Raw genomic sequence first — 21,829 nt, forward strand, 5'->3', positions numbered from 1 at the left:
ATGCCATATTATATTTGCGATGATCGACCATAGTGTGAAGGTTGATGATATTCGCAAACATTATGTGAATATTGCCATACATTTGTAACCCATAGTAGTGCGTAGGTACTTAAAGGTTCAAACTGATTCCAAAAATAAATGGGTCAAGCTTGAACAAGGGTTCAGGCACGGTAAACGTAAACAACCTAAACTTAAATATGTAGTCCAGCTCAGATAAGCTCGGCTCACATAGTCATATAAAAAACTTAAATTTTATGTGTAAGATGTTTTACCTTAACAGGTAAGACGTTCGTCACCTTTGAAAGTGGCGAGGGTTCAAAACCAACACTTTTGTCTCTTTCTAAGTGCTTTTTACACAGTTTTCAAAACCTTTTTAAATTAAGGTGTTCAACTAGATCTCGAGCCAAAATTGAACAACAAGATTTACTTCTCGAACCAAGCTGATCCGCTCGGCTCGAACCCGACTCATGTGCATCCCTAGCTACCATCATGGTTTCAAAGCCCCTAGTTGAAATTCATTGGAGGCAGTTTTGACCAAATCTGGCCTCATGGATGTGTTCAGCTGGTGAAAACAGTAAGAACCACCCCTGGAACATATTTTTCCGATGTAAACAATTTTATGATTGAAAATTCAGTATATTGTAAGCTGTTGACTTGTCAACCCTCAGAAAATCCAACACGTCAAAAAAACATGATCCAAAGGCTGGTTTCTACTAAATCAAACATGTATTATCGCATCTAGATGATCAGGTGTGCAAAAAATATAAGAAAATTAGAGCTTCACTTTTGGAATACACAAGGGTAGCAATTAAAGCTATCCAACATCAACGCAAATGAACAAAGGTACACGAGGCATTATGAAGTACCCATGTTACATAGGTTCTTTGATACAGGACACACCAGTTTTATTCTGAATGGTACCTACTTTCTTTCATATTCAACACATCAGTTTTATTATGCATGGTTCCCTACTGTGGCCTATTTATGTCAACATAGCAGTTAAAATTATAACAGAAGCTACAATTTATGGCAGAGCGCATAACAATGATTTCCAGTTGAAGCTAATTGCGCACTAGACCGTGAATCATGATTCAATTGTAGGTTTCCCCAAAGAAAAAATTCATTCTGAATCTAACGGGTAAATCAATGAGGCCCACTCATAGAAAGGACAAAATGCACTGATGATTAACTGAAAAACATGATGACACGAAAGAGGGGAAACAAAAGCAATTGAAAATTCAAGAAAAAATTTGAAACCCATGATGTGCCAGCAGTTACAGAAAGTGTACATGCATATCTTCGATAAGTTCAGATATGAAATCACATCTGAGACTGTCTTCACATCCCATGTATTGAGAAGAAATTTCACTATTATCTAAAAATTAAGAAGAAATTTCACAAGCTGAAAATTGAACAAAACTGGATCTTTTTTATAGTAGAAAATTTTAAGAGCTGAATATGAAGATAAACTGAAGTTTTTATGAGTACACTTGGATAGCTAACAAACCGCAGGTCTGTTAAAGTTGCCTTTTCCTGAAGCAGCAAGCTGTAATATGTTGATTCCACTTGCTATTCCGTATCCCTTCCCTTCCCTTTGGACAGACCTCTCTCAGCCACAAAATCTACTAGGTTAAATCTTGCAGGAAAACATCTATACACACAATTTCTGCAGTTTGATATGTTCCAAGATACTTGTGTATGTCAAAAAAACAGGACCTCCTCAACTCATGTGAGAATCAAACCAGTTTAGTATCTGCTCAGTTGGTAAGCTTGTCATCTCATGGTAAGCAAATGCAAGATTAAGCTCCTCTTGAATGTGGGCGTTGTATTCATACTTGTCAGGTAATACCCCTTTTTTTGTAAGAGCTTCCTTCCAATTTATCATACGACCATCACTCTTCATAAATCCTTTTTTATCTATAATGCCTCTTCTTTGGAAAATTTCATAGATTTTGATAGAAACAGTTTCATCCAAGGCTGGAATCCGATCAGACAAAAACTTAGGTGTCAAAGGGAATTCCATACATCTAATTTCTGAAACTGCGATACCTTTCTTCTTCAGCGTTTCCATATGCGTGGATATCAACTGTCCTCTTGTGTGATCTTTTGGCATGTGGACAAAAAGAGTTGGTGGGTAGTCATCTGGTATCTCCATGTACTCAAACACACCTTCCGCTATCATAATTGCAATGCTGCTGAACTTGAGTTCATTTGCAAGGGCTGAAACAAAATATCCACCAGAGGAGGCCCCAAGAGCTGTAAGAGGAAGGTTTTCTAGCTTTTCTTTCTGAACCCACCATTTGATAATTTGTTTAACTCTTTTCTTTTCCTTCACAAGTGACCAACATCGACCAATACTAGAAATGGTTATGACAGCAAATCTACGAGCAAGAGCATTAAGGACAATGAGCCGTTCTTCAGGTAAGCCTACACAACTCGGGCAGCTCTGAGACTGGTCCCAAAAATTTGCAGCCTTTCCATTGCAACCGTGAGCCAGAAAGAGGATAGCCTTTGGAGAATCCGGTATCTGCCATATCACATCTGTTCCATTAACAAATTCAAGAGTAGGTGCAAACTGAATCGCAGACTGAAAGCTGTTCCATTTAAGCATTGAAAAATGAAGTCCATGATCTGATTTCGCATTGTCAATAGAGAACAATATCGTTGTTGTAAGGATAAGCAACAGAAATGCAAAAGCTACTGATCTCCATTTCTGTGCCCTATACCATGGAGTATCTGGCCGGTATGCACGTCTCAACATTACTGTAAACATCTGGGAATTATGAAATCATTACTTTACTAAGCCAGAAAAGGAGAAAAAATCAACAGTAGAAACTGACAAAGAAGAGAGAAAAAAACAGAAAATGTTAGCTCTAAATTTTTTGGTTTTTTGCATGCTTCCACTTTTAATTGATTGATTGTTCAGCAGTAAGAAAAAGGAATAGATAATAAGCTATAACACCTTGTAGTAAGGACGAATACACATTATAACTGGGGCTGCACAATGAGTCGTGCCTTTTGTATGATAAATAAGCCAAGCCCAAGCCATAACCTCAAGCTCATTTACTTAGATGAGCAAGCCAAGCTCTCAGCTTGGGGGTCATCAATGGAAATATAAACTCATTTATATGATGCAGACCCTGGGCCTTTTATCTAGGAGATGGTGGTGTAATGAAACAAGGTACAATGAAACAATAGTGTAACAAACACAATGCCAACAAAGGGCTTTAATAAACTCACTTAAGGTTGGTCACCAATGCACCAAATACAATCTCAAAAGAGATAAAAATATCAAACACAAGAGGCGTACAAGCCTATAAGATGGGAAAAACTCGAGAGAAAATCCTCAAATGCTTTTAAGAGCATTGTAGAATAACAAGGGAGTGAGGCTCTATTTATAGAGCCTCACTTCAGCACATGGGAGGCAGTCCAGCTCTTTGAACTGCCTTCCAACAGTCATTATTATGACTGTTGGGATTGGACTGCCTCCCAACAGTCATATTTTGACTGTTGTGCCCAACAGTCATAATATGGTTGTTGGGCAGTATATTTATTACAATGCTAAATTACATTTCAGTCCTTAGTGGACTGTACTATATAATAAAAGACAAAAATACCCTTATCGGGTATTTGAATAAAATTTTACTTTTAACACTTCTCAAACTTATGAGAAAATCACTGAAAGTTTGCTAAGAAGATACAAAAATTGAGGCAGTGGAAGAGCTGTGGTGAAGAAGTCTGCAATCTGAAATTCGGACTGGACATATGGCAATGTAATAGTCTCCTTCAAATATTCTTCGCGAACATAGTGACAATCCATCTCAATGTGTTTTGTTCGCTCGTGAAATGTATGATTGCTAGCTATATAGATGGCACTTTTATTATCACAACATAGCTTTGAAGGTTCTGACACATCAACACTCATATCGAAAAGTAGTGCTCTCATACACACAACTTCAGTGGTTGTGGTAGTCATTGCCCTATACTCAGCTTCCGTAGAAGATAAAGACACTTTCTGTTATTTTTTGCATCGCCAAGAAACGAGAGAATCACCTAAAAACACACAAAAGTCAGTAGTTGAGTGACGGTTATTGGAATCTCCTCTCCAGTCAGAATCCGTGTAAGAAATAAGACTTAAGTATGAGGAAGAGGATAAGAATAGTCCTTTAGATATAGTTTTCTTGATGTATTGAACTATTCTTAATATTGCACTCATGTGGACGGTTGTGGGCGCATATTGAAATTGACTTGCAGAATGTACGTCATGCGCAATATATGGCTTTGTAATGTACATCAATGATCCAATAAGTTGTCGATAAGGGGTTGAATCATCTAATAATACTTCATCTTCAGCTCATATTTTCGCATTTATTACTTCAGGAGTATCAGCATATTTTGTGTCAGTGATTCCTGAACGCTCAACAATATCAGCTGCAAACTTGATTTGAGATAAAATATATCCTCTTGGTGAGTAGGCTACTTCAATTCCTAAAAAGTATCTTAAAAAACCAAGATCAGTCATATCAAAGAATTTTTTAAGCAAAATTTTAATATCTTCAATTTCTCTTTTATCATTCCCTGTGATGATCATATCATCAACATACAAAAGAAGAATGATCAATGAGGTACCTGTAGATCTCACAAAAAGAGCAGTGTCAATGTAACAAGATTTAAATCCAAGTTTTAATATCGTACCACTGAACTGATCATATCATGCTTTAGGGGCTTGTTTAAGCCCGTATAGAGCTTTTTGAAGACGAAGGACCATGCATTTTTCAATAGACAGACCAGGGGGAGGATCCATGTATACTTCTTCATTTAAGCTTCCATTCAAAAATGCATTTTTAACAACTAACTGATATATCGGCCATTTTCGAATGGATGCTATAACAATTAGAGTTCTAACTGTAGTCATACGAGCTACTTGGGCAAAGGTCTCTTCATAATCTATATCATATTCTTGAGAATATCCTTTTGCAACAAGTCTTGCTTTATATCTCTCAAGAGACTCGTCACTTTTTGTTTTAATTTTAAACACTCATCTACACCCTATTGTCTTCTTTCCAACATGAAGAGGTTGAATTGCCCAAGTGTGAGTCTTATGGAATGCATCTAATTCAATTTTCATGGCTTCAACCCTTTCGTTTATATTTTTGGCCTCGTTATAGTTGGATGGTTCATTATAGAAATGAATGGCTAGAAGACATGCCCTGTAGTTTTGTAAGAAGGATTCGTATGAGACAAACCTACTTGGAGGCCTATATGTTCGTTCTGACCTTCTAACACTAGTTTCTTTAGTATTTGTTAGTTGATTATATTTGTCAAGGGCACATGGATGCTCCCTAGTATTTCGTCTAGAGTATTGAAGAAGATCTTGAGATGGTTCACTACTTGAGTCATTAATAGACTCGAAGGTTTCAATATCATTACTAATACCTCTATTGGGTAACAAATCAAATAAGAAAGCATACTCGGATTCTTCCTTAAGAACTTCAAAATCAAATCCATTGTCATTTTCTAGAAAGGTAACATTTATAGAAACATAGAGTTTATCATTTGTTTTATCATAACATCGATATCCTTTTTTATTATCAGCATAACCAAGAAAGACACATTTTATGGCTTTAGGAGAGAGTTTGCTATATTTTTCAAAAAGCACGAAGCATTTACAACCAAATACCCTTAGCCTTTTTAAATTAGGAGAAATTTTAATGAGTTTTTCAATAAGAGACTTGTTTTCCAAAGTTTGAGAAGGCATTCTATTTATTAGATAGACTGCGGTTAGGGCAGCTTCAGCCCAAAATTGCTTTGGAATTTCTTTTGAAATAAGTAGGGTTCTAGTAGTTTCAATGATATGACGATGTTTTCTTTCAGAAATCCTATTTTGTTGAGGTGTCCTAGGGCATGATTTTTGATGCACAATTCTATGATTTTTTAGATATAATTGAAAGTCATTTGAAAGAAACTCTCCCCTAGAGTCGGAGCGGAAGACTTTAATATTTGTTTTAAATTGATTTTTAACTAGATTATGAAAGTTTTTAAAACATGAAAAAACTTCGGATTTGAGTTTTAGAAAGTAAATCCAAGTATGTCTACTAAAATCATCTATAAATGTAACATAGTACGAATAACCCCCTTTTGACATAACAAGAGCGGGACCCCACACATCCGAATGCACTAATTCAAAAAATTTATGTGTCACGGAGGTTCTAGACCCAAAAGGTATCATTTGCATTTTTCCAAGTATACAATCTTCACATACAAAATTTTTATCTTTACAAAAATTTTCCAAAAATGGAAAAAGAGATAATTTGGATATACTTGGGTTTCCTAAGATTTTATGCCAAAGATCTATATTAATGTTTTTGACATGATTACAAAACGAGTATTTTGGTAAACACAGGAAATCCATATACTAAAGGTCTCCTCATCTATGGCCTTGCCCAATCAGCTTTCCTGACTGGAGATCCTGCACCCAACACGCTTTAGATGAGAAGAATACTTTACAACCATAGTGAACAATTTGAGAGACCGAAAAAAGATTTAAATCCAGTTTGAGAATGACTCACTTTTGAAACAAAGAATTTTTTTGAAATATCATCAAGGTTTCCTAAGCTTTTGACTTTTAAAGAGGTACCATCGGCAGTTGACACACATGAGAAATATGATTTAGTGCAATCGGATAATAGAGACTCATTATAAGTCATGTGGAAAGAAGCACCCGAGTCTAGAATCCAAGAGGTCTTACCTGGAGGAGACGATGAAGAGATGACAGCCCGGATGTAGAAGGTGTAGCCTTGAGAAGTTGTGAGACAACTTCTGTTATTTGAGCAAGATTTAATTCATTGAAGTTGCCCCCTTTTCTTGATTCTTGAGGTTCTTCACTTAAGGCGGCCACCTTTTTAAATTTGGGACATTCAGGTCTTATATGTCCGGGTTTCTTACAATGATGACAAATAATTTTTCCTTTGTATCCTCCTACATTGTGTCCTTCCCCATTGAACTTCTTCTCAAAGTGAGGCGGTTTATATGTTTTCACAAAATTTTTGGGTCTTGCCATGGCAAGGACCTCATCATTAGACTTGTGCATTCCAAGTCTTGTCTCTTCTTGACAAATTTGAGCAAGGGCCTCACTTATAGAAGAAGAAGTGGTCCTATGAAGTAAGGAAGATCTTGCTCAAATTCCGGTCGAAGGCCATAAAGAAAAGAGAAAATATTTTTTCTTTCGATTTGGGACCTCATATCAATAGCCGAACCTTCACATTTTGGTTCCAACATGGCTAATTCATTCCAAATAGGAGATAAAATACCGTAAAAATCTCTTACACTTTTCTCCTTGCTTTGAATTACGTACCTTGTCTTGGAGATAATAAAGTCTAGCCATATCCTTTTGGATAAAGGTACTCTTCTTAGAAAGCTCCATGTGTCACATGCCTTCTTGAATTTGATGATATGATGGCGATCTTGAACTCCATGGTATTCATAAACCATGAGAGTATTTGTGCATTGCTTGCCTCCCAATCTTCTAATTTATTTTGGTATTCTTCCAAGGCTTTTTCTTTTTCTTCTTCGAACAAGGCTTTGACTTGATCTCCTTCTCTTCTAGTCAATTTGAGTTGTGGTTCACTAGTAGAACCACTAACAAAACCCCACAAATTTTTTTCTTTGATATGATTCTCCATAGCCGTCGCCCACATCAAGTAGTTGTTTTCATTGAGTTTGTAGGTGATGACGGTGGCGGACTCTCTTTCTCCCATAATAAATACTTGAGTTTACAATAGAGGAGATAGGGAATGATCAATGATCGAAAAACACTTCCTTCACGAGATTCTCCTTCTTTCAAGAGCCTACCTCTGATACCATGTAATGAAACAAGGTACAATGAAATAATAGTGAAACAAACACAATGCCAACAAAGGGCTTTAATAAACTCACTTAAGGTTGGTCACTAATGGACCAAATACAATCTCAAAAAAGATAAAAATATCAAACAGCACAAGAGGCATACAAGCCTATAAGATGAGAAAAACTCTAGAGAAAATCCTCAAATGCTTCTAAGAGCATTATAGAATAACAAGGGAGTGAGGCTCTATTTATGGAGCCTCACTCCAGCACATGAGAGGCAGTCCAGCTCTTTGGACTGCCTTCAAACAGTCATTATTATGACTGTTGAGTGATTGCCTCCCAACAATCATATTTTGACTGTTGTGCCTAACAGTCATAATATGGATGTTGGGCAGTATATTTATTACAATGCTAAATTACATTTCAATCCCTAGTGGACTGTACTATATAATAAAAGACAAAAATACCCTTGTCGGGTATTTGAATACAATTTTATTTTTAAGAGGTGGGTCCAAACCCCATCCTCTCACTATCCTTAATGTGGAAAAAACATAGTTACCGAAAACGATATTAATAAGTGGGATCGCATTTCCCAAAAAGTGGCAACTGGAAGTGATCCGGAATCGCGCTTCCTATACATGGGAATCCTGATTCCCATCCATAGGAATCATGATTCCCATGACTCAGTTATCATTTTTAGGACAAGTAATTCCAATGCCAGGAATTTTAGTTATTGTGTATCAAAATTTCTATTCCCAAGTTAAGGAATTTCAATTCCTCGTGTATTAGGATTCTAGTTCCTAAAACTTAAGCAGACAATTAAGCATGTGCTACAGTAAAAACACTAAGGGTATAAAAGAGTACCTTTTTGTATGCACCTTTTTTTGTGTAAAAACATTTTAAAAAGAAAGAAGGGTGTTTGTGTCCTTTTGTTAGACTTGCATTTGTAATATATGTTATTAATTGCTGCACAATTTTTGTTTATTTCAATGTTTTGTTATTTTGTATCCAAATTCTAAAATAAGCTTATTTTGTATCCTTTGAAAGTTTTGCACTTTTATTGAATGTATGTTAGTTTGTTATTCAATTATTCTATTAAATGATCTAAATAGTTTTTTAATAAGATGATATAATTGTTAATTGTAGTTGTCATGTCTGAATTATTCAATTAACATACTTCTCTTTCCCTTCATTGCTTTAAAGTTGTCTTCTTACATCCATCATTTTATCATTTATTTCTTACCTTAGTTGTCAAAAGCGGTGCCTATGCTTCATCTAGGCCGCCTTGGCAGATTAGGAGCAGAGCAACCGCCTAGGCATAGGCTTATGAGTCTAGGCGGTAGGGCTCTCTTTTACCATCTAGGTGGTGCCTAGGTTGTCCTCGCCTAGGCTACAGGGACATGGATGTCTTTTTTTTTAGATTTTTTCTTTCTTTCTTTTTCTTCTTCCTCCTATCCCAAACCCCTTTTTTTTTTCTTATCTACTTTTCTTTTTTCTTTCTTCTCTTCCATCTTATTTTTTCCTTTTTTTCTTCTGCTTTTCTTCTTCCTCCTTTCACCACTCCACCTCTTTTTCTTCTTCTTTTTCTTCTTTTTTTTCCCCTTTTCTTTTTTCTTCTCCTTTTCTTCTACTTCCTCCTCTCACCCCTCCACTCTCTTCTTTTTTCTCTTCTTCTTGTTTTTCTTTTTTTTCCTTTTTCCCCCCTTTTTCTTTTTTTTCCCTTTTCTTCCTCTTTTCCTTCTATTTTTTTTCTTTACTTGAATGCACGTGTTATATATATATAGAGAGAGAGAGAGAAAGAGAGAGAGAGAGGGAGAGAGAGAAAAGAGGGTATCTTTACTTGGATCATGGTTTTTGAAGGGTTCTTTTCTATGTTTTCCTCAAATTTGTCCTTACAGATGCGTTCTATGTGCTTGATTTTATAGGAATCAACTCTTGCATCATCTGATTTCGATGCGCGGGTAGTTTTTATGAGGTTTAAAAATCAATGATGTAAATTTTTTATAAATAACGTACATATCCAAGACTTAAAAAATCATGTTTTTTTCACCGAACAACCATGATCCAAGTGTCATTTCCTTGCAAATCAACCATGTTGAGCATATCTTTAGGGTCAGATATGAAAAATCATGTTTTAACTCTTCCTTGCAAAATTCGGATATATCCAAATAGGGAAAATAGACAACAGATTTTGTTTAGTTCTAACAGACTTTAGAAAAAATGTGATTTCTCCCAATTTGCTGAACATAAATGGCTGGTTTTTTTGGTGGAGCTTCTAGACACGCCTGTGAAGGTTTGGTTAAAATTTAAGAGTCTAAACTTCTCGAGGTTTTGGATTTATGAGGTTGGGAACAAGAAAATGAAAATCGGGTCAGGATTGGGATTTAGGTTTGGTAAAATGGTTGGTTCTCCTAACTGGTTTGGAGTTTGGGGCTGATTTTTGGCGGGTAGGTTGGGGACACCTTAGAGTACATGCGGTTAAAATTGTAGGGTTAGATCAAGCCAAATGAGGAAGATATGACCTACGAAAGTCACGTCAAATTCTATAAAATCACGACACGCAGAATTGGGTTGGCTAACTATATATTCGATTTGGGTCAAGGAGGTGCAAAAGTGAGTTTGAGCATAAGTGAAGGTGGTTTCGACTCACTGTGTAACGCCCCCAAATTGACCATCGAAAAATGCAAATTTTTTTAAACAATTGCAAAAATCTCCCAAGGACCAGGAGTACATTACATATTTAATATTCACAACTCATCAACCATTTCAGACATAGAACAAATTTAAACCAGAAATTTAATTAAACTTAATTGAATAGTCTCAATAAAATTTCACATTGTTCCCAAAACAAAAAGATAAAGCATCCATATCCGTCAGAACCCGAGCCACCAGATTCATAACCCTCGAGTCCTTTGATCAATCAGTCCAATTATCATGGATCCTTAGTACCTGAAAATATTTTTAGAAAATGGGTAAGAACCAAAGTTCTCGTGCGAGACCCTCTAAAATCTCAACAATAAGAAAATAACATAAAGTGGAATCACAGGTAACATATCAACAGAACAAACTTACCATCTAGGCAGTTCAAGCAAACAACCAACAATTTCATGTTAAATCAAACATTTAGGGATGCACAAAATTAATGCTAAATATTTAGAGATACATGAATTAATGTAACATGAATGAATAACTTTTTAAGTTAAATTATAAGAATTGCTTTTACACGCATGTCTCTAATTAATGCACACAAATTTAATTTTTACTTTCTTACAAACCCGCAAAAAATCAAAACGGGAAAAGTTTTTGAGGTTCAAGGCAGTTCTCAATCGTAGCTTAACACACAATTTATATTTTAATTACTGAGTTTCACACTTATTTTCCCACTGATATAAAGAATCTACATCATCCATCGGAATATTAAGAATCCACATCTAATATCGGAACATCAATAAAAATCCACAATCATTGACACTACTTTCTTAGTATACCAATAACTACAGCTGAGTCAACAACACTACCCCCAAGCAAAGCGGCTAAAAGTTTCCTACAATCGTGGCCAAGAATACGAACCGCACATCAGGTTCTTTGGAACAACAAATTCACACGGTGTTTAGTATCATCACGGTCCTCCATGATTGCCATCCAAGGTTTCCACCCTTTCAGAGGGACACCAGGAAAGAAAATTATTATACTGTTTGGTCTCTTTTACCATTTTAATTAATTAAGAGTTTTTTACTCAAGAACAGTTATGCAAATTCGGGCCCTTGCTCCATCAAATTCAATAGTGTAATTAATTCAATAAAACAAATTTCCAACAAAATCATTTTGCAACGCAAAAATCACAATTTAATATTTCGTAAGCAACACGTGCTCACGGCCCTCAACGGTCGTCAGTGGATCAGACATTACCACAATAAATTAGCATTGCAAGATTTTTCAGTGAACATGAAATACACATAATAAACAAAAAATTTATGTTAAACGCAGACAACATATTTACATATAAATACATATATTGCTGTAAAGTTCAAAAAGCAAACATGTATATATATTTTTTTTACCGTGTATTCGTTAAAAAATAAATTGCATATATATATATATATATATATATATATATATATATATATATATATATATATATATATTATGTTGTGAATATGCTAAAAACCAATCAACTCAAATATATATGTATGTTAGGCTGCGAATCTGCTCAAGAATGCAGACAACATAGCTCATACAACATATGCAAACAACATGTGCAAATAGTATGTGCAAACAACACATGCGTGAACAGCATACGCACACGACATATGCGAACAACATATGCAAACAACACATTGCGTGGGCAGCAGGTATAAAGAGCATATGACAGCATATATACCAATGTATATACTACTTTGAATCTGTCCATAACGCGGACAACACATATATATGTATATATATGTTGTTGTGAACCTGTCCAGAACGCAGACAATATATATATAGTGCTGCGAGCCTGTCCAAAATGCAGACAACACATATATAAGTGTATATATGTTGTTGCAAATCTCATCAAGAATGCAATCAGCACATGTGTACACAAATATGCTGCTGCAAATCTCATCAAGATCGCAGCCAACACGTGTACACTAGATGTGCTGTAAATCTAATCAAGAACACAGAAATACATGGAATACACATGCAGGAATTTGCAGACACGTTAAAGGATGAAAAAATTTGAATTTAAGCATCAAGAACAATAAAACTACATATGATATGCATGCAAAAATTTTGAGACATGATTAGAGATGCATAAACTTGGATTTAAGCATCAAGAATGATAAAAATCTTCATGGTATGCATACAGAAATTTTGAGACATGATTAGAGATATATAAACTTGAATTTAATCATCAAAAATGAAAAAAAAAATTGTGGTATGCATGCAGAAATTTTCAGACATGATTAGAGATGCATAAACTTGGATTTAAGCATCAAGAATGATAAAAATCTTCATAGTATGCATGCAAAAAATTTCAGACATGATTAGAGATATATAAACTTGGATTTAAGTATCAAGAATGATAAAAATCTTCTTGGTATGCATGCATAAATTCTTGAGACATGATTAGAGATGCAAAAAATCAATTTTAAGCATCAACACCAAAAATACATAGTATATGTATGCAAAAATTTGCAGACATATTCAGGGATACAGAAAATCAATTTTAAGCATCAAGAACATAAAAAATACATAGTATACACATGCAGAAATTTGCAGACATGTCCAGGAATGCAGAAAATCAATTTTAAGCATAAAAATACTAGTATATACATGCTGAAATTTGCAGACATGTTCAGGGATGCAAAAAATCAATGTTAAACATCAAAAACATAAAAAATACATAGTATATACATGCAAAAATTTGCAGACATGTTCAGGGATGCAAAAAATCAATTTTAAGCATCAAGAATATAAAAAATGCATAGTATATACATGCAAAAAAATTCAGATATGATCAACCCTTAAATCCATATGATTTAAGACATGTTAAACCCTCGTTCTATCAGAAAAAGAGAGGAACCCGCACCTTACTTTGCTGAAAATATGAGAAAAGAATAGAAAAAGAAGGAGAAGGTGATGCCCTTCTCTCTCTCTTTCTCGCTTTTTCCTTTCCCTCTTTCTCTCTTTCTTTTTCCGCCCTCTCTTTCTCTCTCTACCATTTTTTTCCAATGTTTTTTTAGAGAGAGGCTTAGCCTCTCTCTTTATAGAAGAGGGATTCCTCTAGAGGTGATGCACCCCCCCCCTTTCTGGATGTGTGGGGATTGGGGTAGAGTTCTACAACTATCTTAACTACTTTTAATATATATATATATATATATATGTTTCTTAAAGTTTTAAATTCTCTTTGTTTTAAAAAGTTAAGGATGAACTATGAGTCTAGGTTGGAACCATTATCCAAATCCATATCAATTTGGATTTCAGCTCATTCATGGGCACTAGTCGATATGGATCTTGGACCAAGTCCATATCCATATTAATGTCAACTTATATATATATATATATATATATATATACTTGTCTACTCTGATCCAAATAAAAAAGACCCAAAATAAAGGTCGATCTAATTTGAAAAATACATTTTCTAAACCAACCCATATCCAAAATTGCCAAATCAGACCTTCTATTCGTAACGGATCTATCTAGGGTCCTAGTTCCATTTAAACTCTTGAATTTTACCTGATTTTAACCTAAATTTAACTTGAATTTTGCTCAAATTTAGAAGTTAAAAATGGATAAAATTCACAGGTGTTGCATATCATATATATATATATATATATATATATATATATATATATATATATATATATATATATATATATATCCTCAATGGGCTCTGAACCATGTCCAAGCCCATATTGATGTCAGCCCATATTTACTATTTTCAATAATTATCTAATTAAAATGTTGCATTTTTGAACTTGAAAATATCAAAAAAATTACGAGATATTATATCATTACCTGCTTAAAAGAATTTCTTTCATCAAATTATAACATACCGAATAAGTGTGGGTAATGTTCATGCATATCGGTCTCAAGCTCCCAGGTGCGCTCGTCTAGTCCGTGATGTTGCCAACACACTTTCACGAATAGAATCGCCCTACTCCGAAGTATCATTTCCTAGCGATCCACAATCATCACCGGTCTCTCCTCCGTCGTCAAATCCGGTTGTACTTCGATTGCCTCACACTGAATAACATGTGAGGGGTTTGGTACATGCTTTCTCAATATGGAGATATGAAAAACATTGTGAATCTGAAAAAACTGAGACGGAAGTGCTACTCGGTATGCTGACTCACCAACTCGCTCGAGGATCTCAAAAGGTCCAACGTACTGAGGACTGAGCTTCCCTTTTTTTTCGAACACGAACACACTCTTCATAGGCGATATCCGAAGAAACACGTGATCGCCCAGTACAAAACTAAGCTCCCTACGCCGCTAGTCGATGTAGCTCTTCTGTCGGCTCTAGGTAGCAATTAATCGCTGGCAAATCATCTGCACCTGGTCTGAGTACTGTTGGATCGCCTCGAAAAACTCATTTGCTCCAACACCAACCTCGTCCCAACATAACGGGGATCTGCATGGTCTACCATACAAAGCTTCATACGGAGTCATACCAATACTGGCATGATAGTTGTATGAAAACTTTACAAGCTTCACATGCTTATCTCAGTCTCCTACTCAATCCAGCATGCATGCTCTCAGCATGTCCTCAAGGGTCTAGATAGTACGTTTTGTTTGTCCATCAGTTTTCGGGTGAAAAGTTGTGTTAAACTTCAATTTGGTACCCAACGCCTTCTACAACTGATGCCAAAAATGAAATGTAAAGCGAGGAACTCGATCTGACACAATCGAAAGTGGTACTCCATGAATTAAAATGATCTCGTCTATATACAGATCTGTCAAACTTTGCAAATTCTGACTCACCCTAATCGGCAGAAAATGGGCACTCTTGATCAGTCGGTCTACTATCACCCAAATGGCAGCATGCCGACGATGGGTCCTCGGTAAACCCATGATGAAGTCCATCGATATGTTGTCCCACTTCCACTTAGGGATATCCAAAGGTTGTAGCAGTCCATCAGGCCTCTGGTGCTCGATCTTAACTTGCTGGCAAGTAAGACATCGAGACACAAACTCAATAACGTCTCGTTTCATCCCATTCTACAAATATATTCTCTGCAGATCCTTAAACATCTTGGTGCTATCAGAATAAATAGAATACTTCGACCTGTGCGCCTCAGTCATCAGCTCCTCCCGAAGAACCTTTGAAACCCACTATCTATCTCTGAACATAATAGTCATGTCCTCTTCACGATAGAATTGTGAATTTGGCTTTGAAACCCACCAACGTCCTGCTTCATCCCATGTTCTTGTGTTTAGCCCTTTGCCACTAGCCTTGTGTTGAACTACTCAATACTTCCATCAGATTTACGCTTAATCTTATACACCCAATGACAACCAACCATGTTCTTATCTAATGGCCTTGAAAAAATTTTCCAAGTGATGCATTCATGTGGGGCAGCAATCCCCTCATTCATTGCATCAATCCGATGTTGACTCTTACATGCCTTATTGAAATATTTTGGCCCTTAGAATGTTGTCTTGTACAACAGAATAAACTTGAAAATCTAATGAAAAGGCCTCACAACTTACCCATCTTTCTAGTGGATGTCGAATTCTATTAGATGTCCAAATTTGCTGCTGTGAGGACTGAACCATAGTATTGCTGCTGGGCTGATTCGCAGGTCGTGGGACTGTATCCGTCTCTTGCTCATTGGCAGATGTTGTACGAACTAAATCTTGACATTCATTACTTTGCTGGCTGGTTTCAACGTCATTTACAGCAACACCAATATGAGGAGAATCATCAACTACATGTTTCCTGCTGCTGTACACATTTTTAAAGAACTGAAAACCTGACAATGACATCCCAGGGATGTGATCATTTCCATTATACCACTGTACCGAATTTTGAACAGAGAACGTTCTCAACAGCCATTGAGGACTGGTGAAGAACCTGCTGAGAAGAAGTCGACCAAGGCCAAAAGGATTCCAACATCTCGTGATTTGAGTCACCCAATTGGTTCCCACATATACCCTCATGAAAAATGACATGACGAGATATCAAAACTTTATTGGCAGCATGATCATAACACCTATATCGCATATATTTGTCATCATAGCCAATAAATTGGCACACAGTTGCATGCAAAGATAATTTCTCTCTCAACGAACTATCAATGTAAACAAAACGACAACCATAGGCTTGTAAGCTATGTCACAGGGACTCGGCCAACTGGGTGCCGCACCCGCGTCAACGCAACGCGGGTGGGCGTGCGGGTGCAGCACCCGGTGCGATCAACCTGACCCTGGGTGCATTGACCGCACCTAGGGTCATTTATGTCCAACTTTTGGACTTTATATATATATATATATATATATATATATAATATTTTTGCCGCACCCCCGCACCCGCACCCATGTGGCATAGCTTGTAAGTGAGAGTAATCTGGGTGCACTCTGTATAATAGAAAGTATGATTATTCCCCTCCAATGGTAGACAAAGGCACCCTACTTATCAAGAACACAATTGTATGGAAGGCCTCTTCTCATAGGGAATTAGTTAGTGCTATTCGTTCTTACAGGCCAGATTATGTTTGTTCTTAAACCTATGATATCTCCTCTTAAATTATGTACATAATCATATAATGTAATATATATATTTTATATATATATATGGTAATACATATACATATATTAATATATATGTATATGTATCTACTCAAATATATATATAAAATATATATTTCTATTTGTTTAGTCATAAGGGTAGTTTAGTCTTTTCCTCTATTTTTGCGCACATTCACTTTATGGATGTGATTGTAATTATTTTTATTTTTTCTTTTTGTTTTTTTCATTTCTTTTTGTATGTGTACCAAAAAGGTACCTTGGGGGGGCCACCAACATAGTCGTTGGGCCCTCTCCAACGGTCACATTTGTGACCGTTGGAGGGGCTCCAACGACTATGGGTGGAGCCCCTCCAAGGCCCCTCTTGTGGTGTTATAAATAGGGGCTCTCCCCTTTGTATTTTCTCATGGCATTGAGTCAAAGCCCAAGTTCTCAATAAATTGATTCTATTATTTTTTATGCCTTTGTGCATTTGTGAGTTATTTGTGGGTTGTGCTTTTTGTGCACAAGTGTTCTAAAGTGTTTTTATTGTGTTTTCGTGGTGGGTTCAATATCAAGAATATTAAGGTCTTGATATTAGTATCTTGTTGGAGATACTTTCACATGGTATCAGAGCCTCGTTGGAAGAAAGAAGATCGTGTATCTCGCCTCTTGTGAAGCACCTCGAAAATCGTGCCCTCAAGCTAGTGAAGTTTTTGGGTAAAGCATTTGCTCCGGGCAATATTTTAGAAGCAACTTTTGTCAAGAAAAGGTTGAAAATCCGTTAAGGTACGCTTTATTTTTCATCTTCTCCTCTCCATAATGGGTGAAAAAGACTCACACTTCTCCCTTGGTTTTAAACTTAGTGGTTCAAACTACCATGTTTGGGCCGGCAACATGGAAGCCCATATCAAAGGGAAAGGTCTTTGGGGTTATGTTCAAGGTTCCATATCGGAACCCGAACCCAAGCTTTCTATTATAGAGAAAGGGGAAATCAAAATTCTTGAAGGAGAAGATAGACAAAAGGCCTTAGAAGAATATTCCAAAAGGCATGATGAGTGGGAAATGAAGAACTTCAAAATATTGTCTTGGATTTTTTCGTCCGTAGAAACCAAGATCAATGCCAACATCATCAAATTTAAAAGGGCCTCTGAAGCTTGGTTATACCTTGAAAAAATGTATACGTCAAGGGACTTGTCTCACAAATACTACCTCCAAAAGAAAGCCTTGTGTAAAACCCAAGATTTCTTATTTGAAAATATCTCAAATTTTTCAAGTTGGGCCTAGATCCACATTACGGATCCAGGACCCATAAAGGGGGGGAAATTAGGATTTATTCATTTGAAACCTTGATTTAATGATAATAATGAATAAATAAAATTTAAAAACAAAAAAATTCTAATTTAATTCGAGGATCCACAGTGGATCCATTTGGATCCACTTGTGGATCCATATCGATTGGGGCCGGGTTACGGGTCTCGGGTCCGGACCCGAGCCGCGCCCCTGTGTAACAGCCCCTTTTAAAGAAAGGGGCAACCCGATAAGGGTTGCCCGATAGGTTCGTTGCAGAAAAGGAAAGGGGGGCAGGAGGGGGTTACGCAATGCGTAACCAACTCCTCCCATCTCGGCATGGAAGAGGGCCGATAAAAGGAGTGGAGAGGGGGGGGTTTCCCTCTTCACTCGGGCACTCCCTCTTCCCCCATCTCCTTTCCCCCGTCTCTCTCTCTGTCAGTGTGTATCGGAGAGGAGGAGTTCGCCGGCAAGCTGCGGCAACAAGCAGCCATCAGCGACTGCAGCGAGTATCCCCCTGTCGCGACAGCAACAAGGAGTGTCAGTCGCGGCCTTACCTTCGCGTCCCCAGCCTTCGATCGCCGGGAAACCCATCGGAATCAGGTACGGTTCTTCTTCGAACCTGGGTGAGGAATCGAACAGGGGTTCGATTCCATACGTTGATTTTGGGGTTTTCTTGATAAACCCTAAACACCCAAATCAAATTGATTTGGGGGTTTTCTTAATATGCCCTAAATATTGAAATCGGAAAACAGAAATCGTATATGTTTATGAAAACAGGAATCGTATAGGCTTGAAAAAAAAAATGTTGTTTCATGTTGCAGGCCACTAGTGCATGGGTTGGAGGCGACAAGCCCAGCCGACCCAGTCGGCTGGGTGCTGTGTTAGCAGGGCCCAGCCGACCCAGTCGGCTGGGTGCTCTACTTCTTTTGGACCGGGCCATAGCAGGCCCAGCCGACCCAGTCGGCTGGGTGCTGGCCTGTGACTCGTATAAAAAAAAAAAAAGGGTTTCCTGTGTGTGCACTTGATCCCCTTTAATGAAATCTTAGAGATTTTTAACGGGTGTTTCGGTGGATGATGTTTTTGGATGTTGGTATTGTTTTTGGAGCTATATAGTCTTTGGATCTGTTTGTTTTACTTGTTTTCTTCATTTTGGATTTTCTTGTGGTGTTTAGTATGATTGTATTATGTAAAGAGGTGAATTGCTTAAGCAAAATAAATAGCCTGGACAGGGATTTCTAATTTGGGCGATTTTTTTTTTAGTTGGTGTTTGTGAAATAGCAAAAAGAACTGTTCTGGGCACCTAAACGGTTGGGTTTCAGTGTTGATATTGAATGGGGAGGAGGTTATGAAGGTTGTCAGAGACCCTAATCAATCAGATTTGGGGGATTCGGTTGCCATTATCAAATTAAAATAAAACCTTATTTGGGTTTTTTGTTATCATTGTATGTGCATAGGGAGAGTCATGTATAACCTGACTTGGGTAGGTTATACGATGGGCATTAGGTGCATCATGAAGTTTTTGTAAACAAAATCTTTTTATGCTATTGGATTAAAATGTTCATATTAAGCCGTGTACATTGATGTGATTGGTTGCTGAATATCATTCCTTCATATTTTGATAAGCATGATAATGTACTGCTATACTTGCTGCTGAATAAGCAAAATTTTGAAATCATAACACCCAGACTTATGAAAGGCTGCATGATATAACTGAAATTGGGTATTAGAATGAGAATCTAAAACTGAATGTTGAAATGCCATTACACAGCTCAACGTGTGTTCAGTTTTAAAACTGCATATATTGGCCTGCGTATTTTGCCTTGTATTCTTGTACTGAAATTTCACTAGACTGATAGTTAGTCCGTAACCTGTCATAATGGAGTTTTCACTCGAGTTGAGCTGGAAATCATATGGTCCTTCCCCACTCTTGCTTCCTTTATTCTTCTTACCTGTGCTTAATTATTACTAAATTAATGTCTTCATGGCATAGTTATACCTGAAAGGAATCTGTAACCTGTTTCATGAGAAGGATGATTTGTTTTGTTCTTGCTGTTTTCATTTGGGGTTATCAAGCCTCCGAAATCTATTTAAAATTTTGTCTTGAAATGTCACATTGTGATGTGCCAAATAGGAGGACAGCATTATTAGGTACACATAGCCGACCTCCATTCTTTTGTACAGTTCCCCATTCATATTCGGTAAACTGGGCACAACTGTTATCATTAGAGAATGGGTTCATTAGTATTTACTGTTAGGCAATATATTGTCATAAAATGAATAAAATGAAGCATGACTAACTAGTTATACTTGTTAGTAATTATTAATGGGTCAGTTGTGTATAACAGTGCTCATGTTACACTGTTTAGGGAGGATGGATACATGAAACTGAAATTATACATATGGAATGTATCTTGCTGGTATGTCCCTAGATGAACATTATATTTTTGGCTAGCATCCATGTGTTATTTAAAAGCTTGTGTATTGGATTGAGAGAAAACACTTGCCGTGGAGGTTATGCTTTCACTAACTGGTATGGTTTTATTATGTGATGCACCGATGGCCAAATTGGACCATCAGCGGCCTGGAGTGCCGTGGGTTGGTTTTCTTTTATTTATGTTTCTAAATGCATCACTTGGCACATTACTACACTGCTCTAGTGGTGGTTACGGGCTGGAGTCCCGAATGGGTCCCCGCAAGGGAGGATGCGGATTTTTCACTTTACTTTTGCATATTGTGTTGCAAACTTAAAGAATGAATTAAATAAAAATATAATAAGAACAGTGTAATTTACATTCTGGGATATCTCATCTGGAGTATGAGAATCTTGGATATCCGGTCTTGGGGAGACTGTGAGGATACAAAAACTCCGTGTGCGTTGTTGCCCCTGAACCCGATATTGAGGTTCTTCTCCTGGCCACGGTTTTAGGGAGAATCCACCACTTTACCCGGGAGTGGTGTGTTAGTCACAGCTGTGAGTTTATGGTACCAAGGAAGTGGCACTTGTGGGCGTGGGGTGTCCCTTGTGTCCCCGACATTAGATGTGGAGGTCTAATGTTCCGATAGATGGTGTTGTTTCCTGATATCGGTCGAGGGCTAAGTTGGAACCCAGTAATAAAATACAAATTGTGTGTTAAGCTACCCTGGGAACCTACTTGACCTCGGGGTTTGTACCCGTTTGGTGTATCCGCGGGCCACGGTAATTAAAAAGAGGAACTTAAAGATGTGTGCATCTAATAGGGCATGCATATGGAAAGATGAAACTTAAATGAAAGATAACAGAAGAAATCATGCATTGCACATAATCATGCATTTTTCTGTTATGCATTAGATCATGCATGTTTGAATCATTCTTGATATCATGACATCATTTGGTGGTTGTATACGCTTTACTTCGTAAAATCATGCTGAAAGGTTGGTTATTTAGTTGTTGATATATGACACTGTTTACTGTTATTAATTAGTGAGTAAATGAAATCATTGG

At 37.0% G+C, this 21,829-nt stretch overlaps 1 protein-coding gene across 1 annotated transcript; it reads right to left on the reverse strand.

The window, feature by feature from the left end:
* Positions 1 to 1,278: 1,278 nt before the first annotated feature.
* Positions 1,279 to 10,740, reverse strand: LOC149814696 (secretion-regulating guanine nucleotide exchange factor). The gene is made up of 2 exons (XM_089988601.1): positions 10,681 to 10,740; positions 1,279 to 2,763 (listed from the first exon to the last, which is right to left on the reverse strand). Exon 2 carries the CDS (start codon positions 2,759 to 2,761, stop codon positions 1,721 to 1,723), a length of 1,041 nt encoding a protein of 346 aa, XP_089844727.1. The 5' UTR covers positions 2,762 to 2,763; positions 10,681 to 10,740; the 3' UTR covers positions 1,279 to 1,720.
* Positions 10,741 to 21,829: the final 11,089 nt, after the last annotated feature.

The sequence above is a fragment of the Nuphar pumila genome, chromosome 15, assembly GCF_984573655.1.
Source record: "Nuphar pumila chromosome 15, dmNupPumi1.hap1.1, whole genome shotgun sequence".
Taxonomy (NCBI): domain Eukaryota; kingdom Viridiplantae; phylum Streptophyta; class Magnoliopsida; order Nymphaeales; family Nymphaeaceae; genus Nuphar; species Nuphar pumila.